The following is a 17,638-nucleotide window of genomic DNA, read 5'->3' as shown; positions in this document are numbered from 1 at the left end:
GTGAGAAAAGAAAGCGAGAAAGAAACGAAAAAAGAAAGTGAAAAAAGGAAAAGAGAAAAGAAAGTGAGAAAAGAAAGTGAGAAAAGAAAGTGAGAAAAAAACGAGACAAGAAAAAGAGAAAAGAAAGTGAGAAAAGAAAAGAGAAAAGAAAAAGAGAAAAGAAAAAGAGAAAAAAAGTGAGAACAGAAAGCGAGAAAGAAACGAAAAAAGAAAGTGAAAAAAGGAAAAGAGAAAAGAAAGTGAGAAAAGAAAATGAGAAAAGAAAGTGAGAAAAAAACGAGACAAGAAAAAGAGAAAAGAAAGTGAGAAAAGAAAAGAGAAAAGAAAAAGAGAAAAGAAAAAGAGAAAAGAAAGTGAGGAAAAAAAGAGAAAAGAAAGTGAGAAAAGAAAGTGAGAAAAGAAAGTGAGAAAAGAGAGTGAGAAAAGAAAATGAGAAACGGAATTGAGGAAAGAAGGTGAGAAAATAAAGTGAGAAAAAATGAGGAAAAAATGAGAAAATAAAGTGAGAAAAAATGAGAAAAAAAGTGAGAAAAGAAAGCGAGAAAGAAACGAAAAAAGAAAGAGAAAAAAGGAAAAGAGAAAAGAAAGTGAGAAAAGAAAGTGAGAAAAGAAAGTGAGAAAAAAACGAGACAAGAAAAAGAGAAAAGAAAGTGAGAAAAGAAAAGAGAAAAGAAAAAGAGAAAATAAAAAGAGAAAAAAAGTGAGAAAAGAAAGCGAGAAAGAAACGAAAAAAGAAAGTGAAAAAAGGAAAAGAGAAAAGAAAGTGAGAAAAGAAAATGAGAAAAGAAACTGAGAAAAAAACGAGACAAGAAAAAGAGAAAAGAAAGTGAGAAAAGAAAAGAGAAAAGAAAAAGAGAAAAGAAAAAGAGAAAAGAAAGTGAGAAAAGAAAGTGAGAAAAGAAAGTGAGAAAAGAAAGTGAGAAAAGAAAGTGAGAAAAGAAAGTGAGAAAAGAAAGTGAGAAAAGAAAGTGAGAAAAGAAAGTGAGAAAAGAAAGTGAGGAAAAAAAGAGAAAAGAAAGTGAGAAAAGAAAGTGAGAAAAGAAAGTGAGAAAAGAGAGTGAGAAAAGAAAATGAGAAACGAAATTGAGGAAAGAAGGTGAGAAAATAAAGTGAGAAAAAATGAGGAAAAAATGAGAAAATAAAGTGAGAAAAAATGAGAAAAAAAGTGAGAAAAGAAAGCGAGAAAGAAACGAAAAAAGAAAGTGAAAAAAGGAAAAGAGAAAAGAAAGTGAGAAAAGAAAGTGAGAAAAGAAAGTGAGAAAAAAACGAGACAAGAAAAAGAGAAAAGAAAGTGAGAAAAGAAAAGAGAAAAGAAAAAGAGAAAAGAAAAAGAGAAAAAAAGTGAGAAAAGAAAGCGAGAAAGAAACGAAAAAAGAAAGTGAAGAAAGGAAAAGAGAAAAGAAAGTGAGAAAAGAAAATGAGAAAAGAAAGTGAGAAAAAAACGAGACAAGAAAAAGAGAAAAGAAAGTGAGAAAAGAAAAGAGAAAAGAAAAAGAGAAAAGAAAAAGAGAAAAGAAAGTGAGAAAAGAAAGTGAGAAAAGAAAGTGAGAAAAGAAAGTGAGAAAAGAAAGTGAGAAAAGAAAGTGAGAAAAGAAAGTGAGAAAAGAAAGTGAGGAAAAAAAGAGAAAAGAAAGTGAGAAAAGAAAGTGAGAAAAGAAAGTGAGAAAAGAGAGTGAGAAAAGAAAATGAGAAACGAAATTGAGGAAAGAAGGTGAGAAAATAAAGTGAGAAAAAATGAGGAAAAAATGAGAAAAAAAGTGAGAAAAAATGAGAAAAAAAGTGAGAAAAGAAAGCGAGAAAGAAACGAAAAAAGAAAGTGAAAAAAGGAAAAGAGAAAAGAAAGTGAGAAAAGAAAGTGAGAAAAGAAAGTGAGGAAAAAAAGAGAAAAGAAAGTGAGAAAAGAAAGTGAGAAAAGAAAGTGAGAATGAAAGTGAGAAAAGAAAATGAGAAAAGAAAATGAGAAACGGAAGTGAAGAAAAGAAAGTGAGAATGAAAGTGAGAAAAGAAAATGAGAAAAGAAAATGAGAAACGAAAGTGAAGAAAAGAAGGTGAGAAACGAAAGTGAGAAAAAATGAGGAAAAAATGAGAAAAGAAAGTGAGAAAAGAGAGTGAGAAAAAAAACTGAGAAAAGAAAGTGAGAAAAAACGAAAAAAGAGAGTGAAAAAATAAAAAGAGAAAAGAAAGTGAGAAAAGAACGTGAGAAAAGAAAAAGAGAAGAAAGTGAGAAAAGAAAGTGAGAAAAGAAAGTGAGAAAAGAAAGTGAGAATGAAAAAGAGAAAAGAAAACGAGAAAAGAAAATGAGAAACGAAAGTGAAGAAAAGAAAGTGAGAAAAGAAAGTGAGAATGAAAGTGAGAAAAGAAAATGAGAAAAGAAAATGAGAAACGAAAGTGAAGAAAAGAAGGTGAGAAAAGAAAGTGAGAAAAAATGAGGAAAAAATGAGAAAAGAAAGTGAGAAAAGAAAGTGAGACAAAAAACTGAGAAAAGAAAGTGAGAAAAAACGAAAAAAGAGAGTGAAAAAATAAAAAGAGAAAAGAAAGTGAGAAAAGAAAGTGAGAAAAGAAAAAGAGAAGAAAGTGAGAAAAGAAAGTGAGAAAAGAAAGTGAGAAAAGAAAGTGAGAAAAGAAAGCGAGCAAAGAAAGTGAGAAAAGAAAGTGAGAAAAGAAAGTGAGAAAAGAAAGTGAAAAAAAACTGAGAAAAGAAAGTGAGAAAAAACGAAAAAAGAAAGTGAAAAAATAAAAAGAGAAAAGAAAGTGAGTAAAGAAAGTGAGAAAAGAAAAAGAGAAGAAAGTGAGAAAAGAAAGTGAGAAAAGAAAGTGAGAAAAGAAAGTGAGAAAAAAAAACTGAGAAAAGAAAGTGAGAAAAAACGAAAAAAGAGAGTGAAAAAATAAAAAGAGAAAAAAAAGTGAGAGAAGAAAGTGAGAAAAGAAAAAGAGAAGAAAGTGAGAAAAGAAAGTGAGAAAAGGAAGTGAGAAAAGGAAGTGAGAAAAGGAAGTGAGAAAAGAAATAGAGAAAAGAAAGTGAGGAAAAAAAGAGAAAAGAAAGTGAGAAAAGAAAGTGAGAAAAGAAAAAAAGAAAAGAAAGTGAGAAAAGAAAGTGAGAAAAGAAAGTGAGAAAAGAAAGTGCGAAAAGAAAGAGAAAAAAAAGGAGAAAATGAGAAAAAAAGTGAGAAAAGGAAGTGAGAAAGAAAGTGAGAAAAGAAAGTGAGAAAAAGAAAGTGAGAAAAAGAAAGTGAGAAAAAGAAAGTGAGAAAAACAAAGTGAGAAGAGGAAGCGAGAAAAGGAAGTGAGAAAAGAAATAGAGAAAAGAAAGTGAGAAAAGAAAGTGAGGAAAAAAAGAGAGAAGAAAGTGAGAAAAGAAAATAAGAAAACAAAGAGAAAAGAAAGTGAGAAAAAAAGTGAGAAAAGAAAGTGCGAAAAAAAGAGAAAAAAGGGAGGAAAAAATGAGGAAAATGAGAAAAGAACGTGAGAAAAAAAAGTGAGAAAAGAAAGTGAGAAAAGAAAGTGAGAAAAGAAAGTGAGAAAAGAAAGTGAGAAAAGGAAGTGAGAAAAGAAAGTGAGAAAAGAAATAGAGAAAAAAGTGAGGAAAGTGAGGCAAAAAGGAGAAAAGAAAGTGAGAAAAGGAAGTGAGAAAGAAAGAGAGAAAAGAAAGTGAGAAAGAAAGTGAGAAAAGAAAGTGAGAAAGAAAGTGAGAAAAGAAAGTGAGAAAAAGAAAGTGAGAAAAGAAAGTGAGAAAAGGAAAGTGAGAAAAGAAAGTGAGAAAAGAAAGTGAGAAAAAAAGAGAAAAGAAAAGAGAAAAGAAAGTGAGAAAAGAAAGTGAGAAAAAGAAAGTGAGAAAAGAAAGTGAGAAAAGAAAGTGAGAAAAGAAAGTGAGAAAAGCAAGTGAGAAAAGAAAGTGAGAAAAAAAAGAGGAAAGAAAGTGAGAAAAAAAGTGAGAAAAGAAAGTGAGAAGAGAAAGTGAGAAAAAAGGGAGAAAAGAAAGTGAGAAGAAAAGTTAGAAAAGATAGTGAGAAAAGAAAGTGAGAAAAGAAAATGAGCAGAGAAAGTGAGAAGAGAGAGTGAGAAAAGAAAGTAAGAAAAGAAAGTGAGAAGAGGAGAAAAGAAAGTGAGGAAAGTGAGCAAAAAAGTGTTTTTGATAGTTGCTCTCAATGTATCTATTTCGGGGCACTTTCTTAAGGCCCTGCTCAACTTTTTGAGTTTCTTTCTGTCAGAGTCTTGGCTTTTCGTTTTATAGACAGAATAATTCAATGCCGTCTGCAACCACTCAACAGCAACCATAATTTGCTGCTCAAATTTTGTGATCTCAGCTTTAAAGCTTTGCTGCAGTCCTTTTATTGGTAGAGCAGTCATTTCTGAAAGTTATCTTTAACGAAGAAAAGCGAAGAACGTTTTAGCAAAGAAAAGCGAAGACAAGTTTTAGCGAAGAAAAGTCAGGAGGATAACTGAATTTCAGGATAAGTGTCTGAGACAATGAAAAAAATCTGAGCAAAACCTCACAAACCTTTAGACCAGTTAAGACCTGCCCACCCTTTATCAGTTGAAGGTCACAAACACACACACACACACACACACACACACACACAAACAGAGTCACATAGACGTAAGCGGTCAAGTAAAGAGAACGTTCGAAAACAAATTGAACGTTTGAAAAGCAAGCAAACGTTCAAAAACTAATCAAACGTTCGAAAACGAATTGAACGTCCCAAAACCGAAAAGAGCACAGACACACATACACACACATACACGCACACACATACGCATGCATGCTCACGGACACACGCACGCACACACAAAACCAAGCCACAGAACACGCTGCATGTTTAAGGACCGTTAAAACATGTGAAGATTGGCGCTTAAACATGGTGGTATAGGATGCATGCATTACGCTAGGCTGCATGTTTAAGGGACGCTAAAACATGTGAAGATAGGCGCTTAAACATGGTGGTATAGCATTCGAGTTAGAATCAATATATATAGATTAGGTCATTTGAGAGTTGATTGCACAAAAAAAGAGTTTGAAGACGTCAACCAGCTCTTCAGAGAGGCGAATAGTTCTAGTTCTCATAGATAAAGTCGTGTACAGCACTCAATAAGCCAGATAGCACAAACCAAATTAGGATTTATTTGAAAGTTTTCCTAATAGAAATTTATAGGCTCTCTGAGGGCAGTTTTTTCGAAAGCATGGTTATAGAACTTGCCTCCAAATTAGCAGACATAATATTAAGTCTGAGTTTTGTAAACAAAATCTCAGCGGAACAATTTATCATTGGTAGGCGCATCATCGGAAAAGTGGAACATGGTAGCTCATATTCAAATTGTACAAGTAACGAAGTTGTCCTATGCAATTGTTCAACCATTAATGAAAAACTTATGTTGTAGAAAAGACTTGAAAGATACTCAATATTTTAGGAGTTGAAGAGCTGATTGACGTCTTCACAGTCTTTTTCGTGCAATCAACTCTCAATTTACACAATGAGTTAATAAAATCTTTAAAGACGTATCAACAAATTTTAACGACTGCAAAAATTACCGGCGAATTGCTCTCAAACAGCTAAACTTCGTCAGTAGCTAGCTTTAGGAAGGCTAGCTGTATTTAATTGAGTGGGGGGGGGGAGGGGGGTGAGCCAATCCAGGGGAGGTGAGCGCAGTTGTGTTGGATGGCCACTAAAGGTAGGGGTCAGCGTGTGAGGTTACGGGTGGAATGGGGAGGAGGGGGGTCGAACTCTTAGAGCAGCCCGTCGCACCATGAATTTATGTCTTAAACTTTCGAGTTCGGTGAATCGCATACTTAGAGACAAGTGATCGGTGAGGATCCAATGAAACTGAATGTCCTCCGGGCTTTTGTGTTTATCACGTTTTTGAGGAAAGATTGGGTCTTTCCCATTAAAGCCCCCCCCCCCCAGCTTAGTGGTCAGATAACCGATAGCCCCCCACCCAATCATGGTAATTATACCATAATGGGGGGCTATAATGGGAAGGACCCGGAAAATTAATTGGTCAGATGAAAAAAAACGAGCAGACGAAAAATTGGTAGTGCGAATTGAAAAGCGCGTTAAGAAAGACCGGCAGGATTAATTAATTGTTACATAATTCGTTTGAGAGAAATTATTATTCGACAATCCTATACAGCCAAAAACGTAATAGTCGAAAAATATTCGAAGTTAAGAGGTGAACGAATAATCTGAATGTACATATTTACAAATAGAGATCAGAAGTTCACGTTATTTACAATTCATGATTAATATTATTAATTTTAAGCCAAAGACGATAGATCAAATCGCATTTGAAGTTAAAAATTACGTCAGATATACATAACACCTCAAAACTGTTGCCCTAAATTAAATCAATCCAAAAAAATTACTGGGCTATAATTGGGTTCGCAAACCTGTCGCTAATTTCTGTTCTTGTTTTGTACAGTTAAGAATTGAAAAATATCTCGACCTTTGGTAGTACAGGTCCATCAATTTAACAATGTTTTCTCTTTTGAAATTTTCCAGAGACAAAATTTTTGTCAAGAATAATTAAACTTTCTTACTCCATGTAACAAAAACAAATATTGTAATCAAATTTCCGTAGAAAATGTAACAAGCAACGTTGACTACTGCGTACCAACGCATGAAATGTTACGTTTCTGAGATGTTATGGGGGATGTAATTTAGGTTGACTTGATAAAGTTTTCATGAGATTAAGCTAAGAGAGGGTTGCGTGTCTTTCAACTGTAGAAATGACGTCATCTTATGGTCGAAGTCGATTGGTCTGTGCTGAGGTTCCCTGTAGCTCACAGTCATGTTGTTGCTCAAATAGTGAATCAACTCACATTTCTCCTCAAACTGTTCAAGCTTCTGTTTGTATTTCTTCTTTTTGAAGTCAGAGGCAGAAGGATTGTTCGCTAAACAAACAAAAACAACTGGGTTTAAATTACTGGTCAACAGACAAACCAGTCCCAGACAAAATAGTCCCGAATAGCAAAATATTCGTTAGGAGGCTCTTTCGTCTAATTTTGTACAATTACTGTTCAAATATTTAATTACAAAATTTAGACCAAAATAATGCCGTGAATGGTGTGTTTATTTTATTTTGTTGTTGTTTACCCGGCTGGGGTTGTTTACCTTTAAGGTGGAATGCGACGTATACTAATGCACTTCTAGTGGCACTTAGGAAGGGGTGTTTGGGTTTGTTGCCTCCCACCGCTGTGAGACTCTTGATGATGGCAGAGGCCACTGTCTGTTCCAGGTATCCCAGCATAGGCAGTCCAGTCACTGAGAGCGGCTGCTTCTTAGGGGGCAGTTTGTGGGGAAGAGTCAGGTTCCAGTACTTTTCGGGCAGTCTGAACAAGTAACAGCAAATGTTGAACATTTAGAGAAACTAAACGCAGTAAAAAACCTCGGAAACGTCACCACAACCCACTTTCGTTGAATCATTTATCATCTTTCTTATTGACATTTGTTCACACGCTTTGATGATTATTCAGGTCAAATTGGAGTGGGGATTTTGGTCACGCCGAAACAGAAAACGTCGTTTGAACAAAAATTCGCTTTCTCCATGGTGGTTTTTGTTCGCGCGCGACGGTTTTTTTTCTAATCGATTATGAGCCAGAAATGATTGTCAAGATTTTAACAAGGTGTTCAAAGACATTTTGGCTACTCAGAAAATTATTTCAAGCTTTGCGAGAATTGTCAAGATGTTGTCTTAAATTGCAAGATGCATCATTTTCCCTGGTGACTAAAGGAAGGAGAATAAACATTGACTGTGTGTGCTGACCTGAGGAACTTTTCCAAGTTCTTTTCGGATGAGAAACAGAACAGTTTTTTCCTATACTCGACCACATAATTGTCAGCATCTCCTGGGATTATTGCCTCGTATCTGAACAAATAAAAACATAATTGTTATTCAACTAAAGTTGGCTACCATAAGGATTGCAAAACCAGCCGTAAAAACTGTTATGTGTAAAAAAAATGCGGTCTTTAGTGTTGAAAAAAAAACACCACTAAGAAACGATATTTTTACCGCTGCGCTATTACTTACTAATCTCGTAAAATCTAACAACATAACATTATCACTAATATTTTTTGTCCAGTTACTAAAATGTTAGACACAATAGCGCAGCTATAAAGTTATGAGTGATCTTTTTGGTTATGTACTTTTGGCAGCTCACCACTAGCATTTCGACCGCTCGATCAAAATAATTTAAAATATATTGAAGTCGAACTTTGGTCAATTATTAATGCTTCACTGAGTTTTTCAAGAACCTTCTAGAGTTCATGTGACCAATAACATGACTGATCGTTAGTTTTGCAAGATCAAAAGTTTGCAAAATATTATTAGAAGAGCATTTAAGCTTGGTTTGGGGGAAAAAGAAAAACCCATTTGGCGCCTCTGTCTATGTAGCCTGAGCATAATACCTCTTTTTCCCATCCAAAAAGGAGACTGGGTCGTATCCCTGGAGCTCTATCCTCTTTGGGAACATGGCCTTCACATCCAACTGGCTTCTCCTTCTGGGTAACTCGTCCTCAGGAGGCAGAGAGTGGGGTGCCAGAGGAGGCACATACATCACTGTATTTAAATAAGAGAAAGTGATGCAACATCTATCAAGCCAAACTGACTTATTAATTGAATTTAGCCGAAGAATTATTCATAGTTACCTAAGTTGTCCAGCACAAAGCCTCAAAATGAAATACAATTAATTTATCATAAAGGAAGAAACAATGAAAATAATTTAAAAAAAAACAGCTGAGTTAAATTCGGAAAACTTTTAAGTTCGGACAGTGCATTATAGCGAGCGTAATTAAATCAATTTATGAAAATTTTTTAAATTACAATTGCGCCATAAAATTTAAAAAGGCTCTCTCTCTCTCTCTCATTATATTTCCAATTCAAGGGTTACATTTATGGTAATGGGGAGGATGCTAAAAGTTATATATGCCCAATAATCTGGGGTCGGGGAAGGGGTTGGTTTATAATGCAAAAAAGCCTAAATATCTGACCAGCATTCATGAGGAATTCGTCCAGTTCCATCTGGGTTGCCATCTTGTAGTACTTCCCTCTGAACTCAGCAGCCAAGTCCAGGTTGGGCTGAGTGGAACAGTCACAGAACTCTCCTCTCAGAGCCAGACTCACTGGACAGTACTGACCAAACACACCCAGACGAGACTGGAACTCTGTCGGGGTTATGCAGAGGTTCTTGATTGAAGCAGCACTACCTGAAATTTAGTGAAGATGTTTTTAGTGCAATTAAAATTTCATTTTATCAATTGCATCAATTTAAGCATTGCGCTAGTCCTGTCATCAAATGGACTAGTAAAAAAAATTAGAACCAAATTCCGACTTAATGTCTTCCAGATATGGAATGTCAGTTAAGATCGGATTCAGAAGTAAATATCAATCGGCTGCTAATTCCAATTGACACCGGTCTGTTCCACGGCACCAAACCAAATCAAGTTTATATCAGTACGAAATATTTCTCAGGTTGGAAGGTTGGGTCTTTCCGATTAAAGCCCCCTCCACGGAGGGGCTAATTGGAGAGGGGGCTATAAAGGGACCCCCCCCCCCCCCCACAGCATACATTGAACGTAATTAAGGGGATCTCGATTGGTATCTTTTATTATTTAAAAATAAATCTGGCCCTGGAAAACTATATCGCCATTCATTAGCACAATCTGAATTTCCATCTGATCTGATGAATCTCAGTCTGAGGAAATATCTTGATGACATCCTGAAAAATCTTGCTTAAAAAGGTCAAGATTATAAAGGTCAATGTACAAAATTATGAGATCTAATTATGTGTTCCAAATAATATAAAGATTAACCGTAAACATTTGGGTCTTTCCCATTATAGCACCCCCCCTCCAGCTTAGTGGCCAGATAACCTATAGCCTCCCCCATCATGGTAATTATACCATAATGGGGGGGCTATAATTTCATGAGGTGGGGTTATAATGGGAAAGACCCAAACATTTGAGTGATGAAAGTTCTATCTAAAAATCACCTGAAGTTCTATCTGACCTTGATAGGTTCTGTCCATGTATGTCTGTGTGGCCCTGACACTCTCGAATGCAATCTGTTTGCTCTTCTCCCCCACCCACCACTTGCTCATGGTTCCATCCACAGAATGGAAGTTGTCGTGTTCCCTCTGGTACCACTCTATCACTCCAGTCATCTCCTTCTGCCACGCAGTCAGGCGAATTGACAGGATCTTGTGGGAATCATGCAATGGCAGAACCCTGCACATCCAATAGACATAATCAATAAAAGATCGCAACGAAGCAAAACTTAAAACATGCATTTGCTCATTTTAAAATGCCGAAAGTCTGAAGTAAAAATACAGGAAGTTTCTATTTGTTTAGTCAGAATTTGACTTCCTTGGACTTTCGTCCTTTTCAAACATGCAAGTTGCGTGTTTTAAGCATGGTTTGTGACTCTGCAGAAGCCGCTTCGAAAAGGTCTAATATCTAAATGACAGAAGTTCTCAGTGACTTCAAGCAGAGTCACATAACCTAAAAGAGCAAAAGCATCAATTATCAATATTCCTCATCTTCGAACTTATGCTTTAAAAGCCTCGCCTGGTCGACAATTGAAGCAACTGCAAAAATTATTGACAATTATAGAAAGTCAGCCATAAGTGACATTTTATCAACTCGAAATAAATCGAATCATTTGAAACTTTCTCGAAATTGTTTCTCGGGCATATTTAAGAAATTTGGGCTGTATTTTGCTTACTTTACTTCGTGTTTCAAATGGAGCCGATCATAAATATATCATAGAAACTAAAGCAGCTAAGCAGCTCAATGAAATAGTGACTTCAATATAATTAACATTTATAGATGCCACAGAAAGTAAACAAGCAGCAGGCAGTGATGATCAGAAATCATTCGGAGCTGCAAACCCCCCCCCCCCCCCAACCAAAATCGTTCGTTCATTGTGAACAAAATTATGCGTGTTTTGGCACTGATAAGTATTTGTAAAACCACTGATTGACAAGAGGCGGGTCCAACAACTATTAATTTTGAACTATAGCTGGTATGGTCCTATTCTACCCCCCCCCCCGGGAAAGGAAACAGTTTCACTCATTCTACCGTGAATAACCAATAAAAGCTACAGTGAAAAAGAGAACTAAAGATATAAAATGAAATAAATCATACGCTCTATCTGGAAGTGGCGGACTGAAAATTCAACAAAGATCAAACTTAAAATAAGATCAATAAATTAATCTGTGCCATGAAATAAATATAAATGACAACTTGAAAAATAATAGTCCATAAAATCATATTGATGTGCCCCGATGACCTCAAAATTTTTTTAGTTTAGGCTCGTCACTTTTTCTCACAAAACTTGCATAAGAGACCTGTAACCTTCTAATGAATCTGATAACATTTTACAGAGGTCGAAAAAGTGTATGCTATAAACAGTATATCAGCATCCTTCTCAATTTTATTCTCTTCGTTGTCGTCGAGACCTGAAAAAAACTCCCCCTTACCTGTCAGGCGATAGTCTGTCTTTGGCTCCTCGGATGAGAACCTCGTCAGTTGGGACTTCAAGCTGTATGACTTTGTGTGGCACTATATGCTGTTCATTTAGCAGTTCTATCTGTCTCTGGGTCACTGGGTACCCGTCCAAGATAAAACTACACATTAACAAAAACCATGTTTGAAGGAATAAACCGACAAATGTTGGAAGAATTGCTCTCGAACGAGGCGGGCAGAAAAAATTTTTCCCCCACGGTTATTTGAGACATTAAAAAATTTAATTAATTATGAGTTTTTATTCTTACCCGACCAAAGTGGGGAGAATAGAACATATTTCATATCTGGAAAACTAACATGAACTGTTGAAAATTGATTTATTAAACTGGTGATCTGTTGTTTTATAAACCTAGTCATGGTAACCAAGTTAATTGTTAATTCAAAATTGCAAAGTAAAAAAAATTGAGACATTGACCTCCCAATCCTTAACCACCTGCACTAACCACTCGTCTACCAGACCCTAATTATTGCTCTGCTGCAACCGATTTTATAGCAACGAGCTTTACTTCGGAGTGAGAGCAATAGAGATCACTCAAAAATGAATAGCGAAAGCGTGAAAAAGTCACTTGAGAAGTCAAAGAATGTTCTAGAAGAAAAGCGCAAAATGGTCAAGCAAAAAATTTGCATAAAAAACATCAACACGTTTACAATAATTGCTATGAACTTTGTTCAAGAGCAATTAAAAATTTGGAGTTGAAATTGTTCAATTAAAGTGAAAATAACTGTTAAAGTTGAATCGGATTTTTTTCTCTCAGCATTGCGAGCTCAGAACGTTTCAAGTGCTTAATCATGCAAGAATTGATACTCAATTAAAAGCAGAGCTGTTATCACATGTCGAGAATTATGTGAATGGCGTTTTTGTAGCCAGCTGTTTCAATTTGACCTCCCATTTAGAGTCTTCGACCTTTGGAATTTTATAATTTAGGCATACTTTATCAAGGGAAAAATCTATGGATTTTTTGTATTCCAATTATTGAAACCAAAAAGTTGTCAATTTGCTGAGTTGAAACCAAAAAGTTGTCAATTTGCTGAGTTGAAACCAAAAAGTTGTCAATTTGCTGAGTTGAAACCAAAAAGTTGTCAATTTGCTGAGTTGAAACCAAGAAGCTGAGTTCATGAATTATATGAACTTCAAAAATGGTTTTAAAACTGGATCCAAGAACCCACCCTCTAGTTTGGCACTTCATGTCCAGTAGCTGGCACTGTAGAGCCTCCACGGCCAGTTCATCCGGGAGGGCTTTTCCGCGATAGAGAAACTCGTTCATCTTTCTGGCCAGTTCACTCTTGGGCAAATTGGTCAAGATGGTTCGAATTGCCTCCCCAATCGAGAGTCTCATCATGCCAAACTCAGATGCAAATTTATTCGCCACTGAAACAGAAAATTGAGAGGGAGGTTAATGTCTGTACATGAAAAAATTATCGTAATCTATTTCATATTGCAGCTTTTTTCACTACCCTAACGAACAGACATGAAGACTTTTTTTAGCATCATAAGTGAACAATTAATGCTTGTTTTCACAACGATGATAGTTTTCATCGCTTAATAAAAGGTCAAGAACAACAGCTACGTATATACTATTGTAAATCTGCTCAAAGGTAGATAATTATAGAAAAATGTGAGCGAGGATTCAGTTTCAAAAAATCTATTGCCGCCGGTAGAGTTCGAGTCGAGACAACTAAATACAGAGAAAACGTGTTGACATTACAAACCTGTTCTCATAAAATTAGTTGGGTATAAAGGCATCACGATATGAAGAGTCTTTAAGTTTTCGTGAACTAAATTTTGCCCAGAAAAACATATTTTTTCTTACATTTAGTTATCTGCATTACTTTTTATACGTTACCATTGCCACGGTATCATATATCTGACATTGGAATTCAACTGCTTTTTTTCCCATTTGAGGTCCCATTTCATTGCTCAAAACTTAGATATATTTCCGTCAGAAGTTGACAGGGAAATTCTCACGTGTAGTTTTGCCAGACTTGGGTGGTCCTATTATCGCAATCTGGATTGGTATGCTGGGTTTGGGAGGAGGCTGGCTGACATATCTCCTGGGCTGGTCCATGAAGAGAGATCTGTTCTCAGATGAAGACATGAAATAGACGTGTTGTCTATACACAGCTGCGTAGGTGGGACTGGCAGCTGTTTGTAAAGGTTGAACACACGCTTTCTTGTTCAGAAGGTCAACTGGGTCCCATCTGAAATTCAAGTCGGTTTTTTTAGTTGATGGATGATCACAATCACAGTTAAATAATATCTAATTCGTGCAAATTTAATATACCAGTTCCATTAACTGGTTACTCTTCTAAATCAATTCTTGGGTCTTTCTTATCATAGCCCCCCTCCTCCCCGCTTAGTGGGCATATAACATATATACACCGGTAATCTATCAGAAATAATACATTGTTAACCGTTAAAATCAACACTGCTTGTAGTATTATAGTGCATACTCCCATGCACCAAAAAAATACGACAATTTTTAGACATCTAGTGGGTACGGGCATCAGCAGACCGCTGTCCATGGCCATGCCTATCATCCGCTGTGGGATGTAATGCGGACACCGCGGGCTGGTTATCGCGGCGATGTCTCGACGCGCGCCCACCGGGGGCAATTTAAAATACGGGTATCCCAAAATTTTTCGGCTTACTTGACCTCATTTTCAAAATTCGGCTTGCTTGACGGCCACCATGTTCACCCATTGCCGTAAATATACAATAACGTGGGGCTATAAATCCGTGAGAGTGGGGGCTGTAATGGGAGAAGTATTTTGATTATGTATTGAATATACATAACCGCAAAAAATGAAGTTCAAGGTACTGTTTCGCTTCCCCTGACAGAAAATAAACATCCATAATTGATAAATTTACACCTTTAGAATGGTATGTATCAATTTTCACGTATTATTAATTAATGTGATACATAGGAATATCAGTGCAAAAAGACTCGTTAATTTATACACACATGAGCCTCATAAGAGCTGGGACTATCCCTTACAATTTAAATATACAATTATAAAAGTGTAGAAAAATTTGGGGCACAAATCGCAGAGGTCGTAATATACGGGGAGGGGTACTGTATCCACAAGGTTCAATAGTTAGTGCTGGTTTTATGACCAGAGAAGGAGGAGAGTAATGTTTAGGGGTAATTTCCAATATTGATCAAAAGACCCGGGCTGACCACCATAAATCAATCTTAGATGCTATATCAAAGTCTTGTATGGTGCTTATGGTTTCCTAGATACCATATCCGAGATCATAAAAAGTTCGAACTGTGAGAAAATCATCAAAAACGTGCTGCTCTGCTGAAACTACCTTTTAAATGTAAAATCTTAGAAAACCTCCCCAAGATTATATCTGGCTTCTTAGAAACCATACCAAGATCATACAAGAAATTTTGCCGTGACTTGGATGGAACCATATATGGTCTTTGATATGGTATCTAAGAAGGGTCACCCTGGGAGTCATCCCAGATTAAGATCTGACCTTCCAAATATGGATGGGTGTTTGTGCCCGGAGTTGAGGAGTCTCTTTGCGAGTGCCATTGACACGGGGTACACTCTCTCGAAGATACTCTCTCTGCACGTGATCATCTTCTCAAGTCTGGAGTTGATCAGGTACCGCACTATCTTCACCTTTCGACCTTCAAAACAACAAAAAATAAACAATCCAATTGAAGTAATCGATTTGAAATTGTGATCTGTTTTGAAATTTGCAATGAGCAAAAGAGGTGATCAAAGTATTCCTAAATAAACCTTATATGGACATTCAGTTGATATATTTTGGCAAAATGATCGTTTCTGTTTTTCGAGAACTTTAAAAAAAAAATTCTGTTTTTCGAGAACTTTCAAAAAAAGGGGCACACTGGAAAAATTTCGGAGTGAAAAGAAAAAAGGGGGTGAAAGATCGCATAGGGAGGATCGAATGGGGGGGGGGGGGGGGTGAAAGATTGCGCGGAAAAAAAATTAAAATAAATAAGAAAAGTGTAGTAAAATTCATTTCATGTTTCAAGTCAAAAAATTAATGATTTAAACTATTTGACCAAAAACTTCAAAGAAAAACAATCAGGGTGAGCGATTCAGTCAATTGAAAAATTGAAGGTTTGTCTGATTGTGAAACTCCATTTTCTCTTCATTTATCAGTTTCTTATAAAAATCATTTAAAGTTTCTGCTTCTTTGAAAATTTAATCCAAATTGTGAAAGAACATAAAGGTAAAATTTACACATTTTAAATTTTCGTCATTACTACTAAATAACTGCCGTGTAGGCCACAATGTTCTTCTACATGTTCGACACAAATTGAGGTAGAGTGTAATCCTACAAAATCGAAAAAATTACGTAACATTTGCAATAAACTGCGCGTTTGAATATTTTCTGAACACTAAAACACTTTCACTAAATCAAATTTATAATCCATCTGCAAAATTTAGAAAAAAAATGGCCGACTGAGCTCAATAAACACCAAAACGACATAATTTTTCGGAAAACTTTTACAAAGTTCATTTCAAAGTTTAGAGTCAAAATGCAATAGCCTCAATAAGTTCACAACTCTCTGTCTAAAAAAGACAATATAGCCCTAAATGAGCGGCAACAAAACTTGAGTTAAAACAAATTACCTAAATTTCGAAAAAAATTGGCGTCAGGGTTTGTATTAGTGTGTGCGCCTGTTTGTGTGTAATGTGTGTTTTGTGTGAGTTTGTATGGTTTTTCTATAAGGTTTCCGCTGTCTGAACAAAAAGACTGTACATGGCTCCGTTCAAATATTACGACATTCAGAAAAACTTTGATCAAAATTGTGCAAAAAAATGACCACGTGATCATACATATGTTTACGCTACCACTGATTCCAGTTGTTCAGAAAGGTTGTTCAATAGTACACACCTGCAGTGATTTCCATTTTGGGAATGATGAACTCGTCCAGTGCCTCAATGACTCCCTGCATTTTGTTGTTCTCATCTTCGAATCTCTCAGTGATCTCTCCCTTGATACGCTCCAACGCATCCGACTCTTGCTCCTCGTCCTACAAATAATCAACAATTCAAAATATTCATTTTGAGTAGAACATACCGTAGAAAGGCACGTCTTTTTGCATAAAATTACCTTGATATAACTCGACAAGAAGCTCTTCTTGTTCAACGTTTACTTGGCTAGAGACATGAAGCCTTGAGGAAGAAGAAAGAACGTGAGAACGGGTTATGAGAAATTCCCAAGTTTAAGATCTCAAGACCAGTTTGTGTTTTCTCTTTCTTAGCACACTAAATTTGCAAGGAAGAGATGATGGTTGGAATCCAGTACTGGTCCGTTTCCATAGGGTTGCGTCAGCTTAGACCCCCCCCCCCCCCCCCCTCCAAAAAAAACAACTATTTTATGTTTTGAGACCTCTCATAGCTAAAGTTACCTCTTCCTCCTCGGCTTCTTCCTCTTCAAACTCTTCGGCTAAAATGGCTTCAATGTCGTCTTCTTCTTCATCCTCATCATCATCGTCAACCTTCTGCTTCTGTTAAAACACATGCAAACTTGTATCACAAGAAGCGATTTGTGGAGACATCCACCGTGAAACAAACTCCCAAACCTATCTTGCAATGCAACAGCAGTACTTGTAAATATAAGATTTGACCGCAAAAACGAAAAAAAAATGTCAAAAAACACGATTATTACTGTTAAAAAAAATTTATAACCGAAGGTGTTTTAAACACCATTTTTAATAACAGTTTATTATAACAGTAAAAATCGTGTTTTTGACATTTTTTTTTCCTTTTTGCGCTCAAATCCTGTATTTACAATTACTAACAGCCATTTTGCAAGATATCAATACGGGAACTCTTATTTGCAACACTCTGGATTACTCCGTAGTCGACGGTTAACTCTACGTAGTCTTAGTCTACTAACGGAATAAACTAGTCTAGTAAACGGATTTTTCGACGGAAGAAAGTAATCAAATATTAGCTTTTATCGTGAAAATTTTAATAGAAACTTTTAAGGGAGTCGCATTAATGTACTAAGGCTCAGTGACAATCAGTACTGATTCAGAACAGTTTCAGAGATTTTTCAAGTTTTAGTACTGATTCAGGAGGATTTCAGGAACAAATGTGACGTGATTTCTGAATTTTTCTGAATCAAAACA

The 17,638-nt window shown here is 36.0% G+C and overlaps 2 protein-coding genes across 3 annotated transcripts in view; both read right to left on the bottom strand.

The window, feature by feature from the left end:
- The window catches only part of LOC142344936 (NEDD4 family-interacting protein 2-like), a 316,413-nt gene that overhangs the window by 227,146 nt on the left and 71,629 nt on the right, over nucleotides 1-17,638 (bottom strand). The window lies entirely within an intron of this gene.
- The window catches only part of LOC142345145 (adenylate kinase 9-like), a 142,622-nt gene continuing 131,588 nt past the window's right edge, over nucleotides 6,605-17,638 (bottom strand). Inside the window, exons 37-49 of the mRNA XM_075397234.1 lie at nucleotides 16,913-17,011; nucleotides 16,396-16,534; nucleotides 15,001-15,157; nucleotides 13,483-13,715; nucleotides 12,684-12,885; nucleotides 11,471-11,617; nucleotides 11,136-11,156; nucleotides 10,000-10,217; nucleotides 8,982-9,197; nucleotides 8,400-8,550; nucleotides 7,759-7,860; nucleotides 7,107-7,324; nucleotides 6,605-6,886 (exon numbers count right to left, since the gene is read on the bottom strand). Of these exons, the coding sequence (XP_075253349.1) occupies nucleotides 6,675-6,886; nucleotides 7,107-7,324; nucleotides 7,759-7,860; nucleotides 8,400-8,550; nucleotides 8,982-9,197; nucleotides 10,000-10,217; nucleotides 11,136-11,156; nucleotides 11,471-11,617; nucleotides 12,684-12,885; nucleotides 13,483-13,715; nucleotides 15,001-15,157; nucleotides 16,396-16,534; nucleotides 16,913-17,011 (2,115 nt within the window). The 3' untranslated portion in view covers nucleotides 6,605-6,674. The remainder of the gene's footprint in view (nucleotides 6,887-7,106; nucleotides 7,325-7,758; nucleotides 7,861-8,399; nucleotides 8,551-8,981; nucleotides 9,198-9,999; nucleotides 10,218-11,135; nucleotides 11,157-11,470; nucleotides 11,618-12,683; nucleotides 12,886-13,482; nucleotides 13,716-15,000; nucleotides 15,158-16,395; nucleotides 16,535-16,912; nucleotides 17,012-17,638) is intronic.

The sequence above is a fragment of the Convolutriloba macropyga genome, chromosome 8 (assembly GCF_964194025.1).
Source record: "Convolutriloba macropyga chromosome 8, txConMacr16.3, whole genome shotgun sequence".
In the NCBI taxonomy this organism is placed as follows: Eukaryota; Metazoa; Xenacoelomorpha; order Acoela; family Convolutidae; genus Convolutriloba; species Convolutriloba macropyga.
This window is presented reverse-complemented; position numbering and strand designations above follow the sequence as displayed.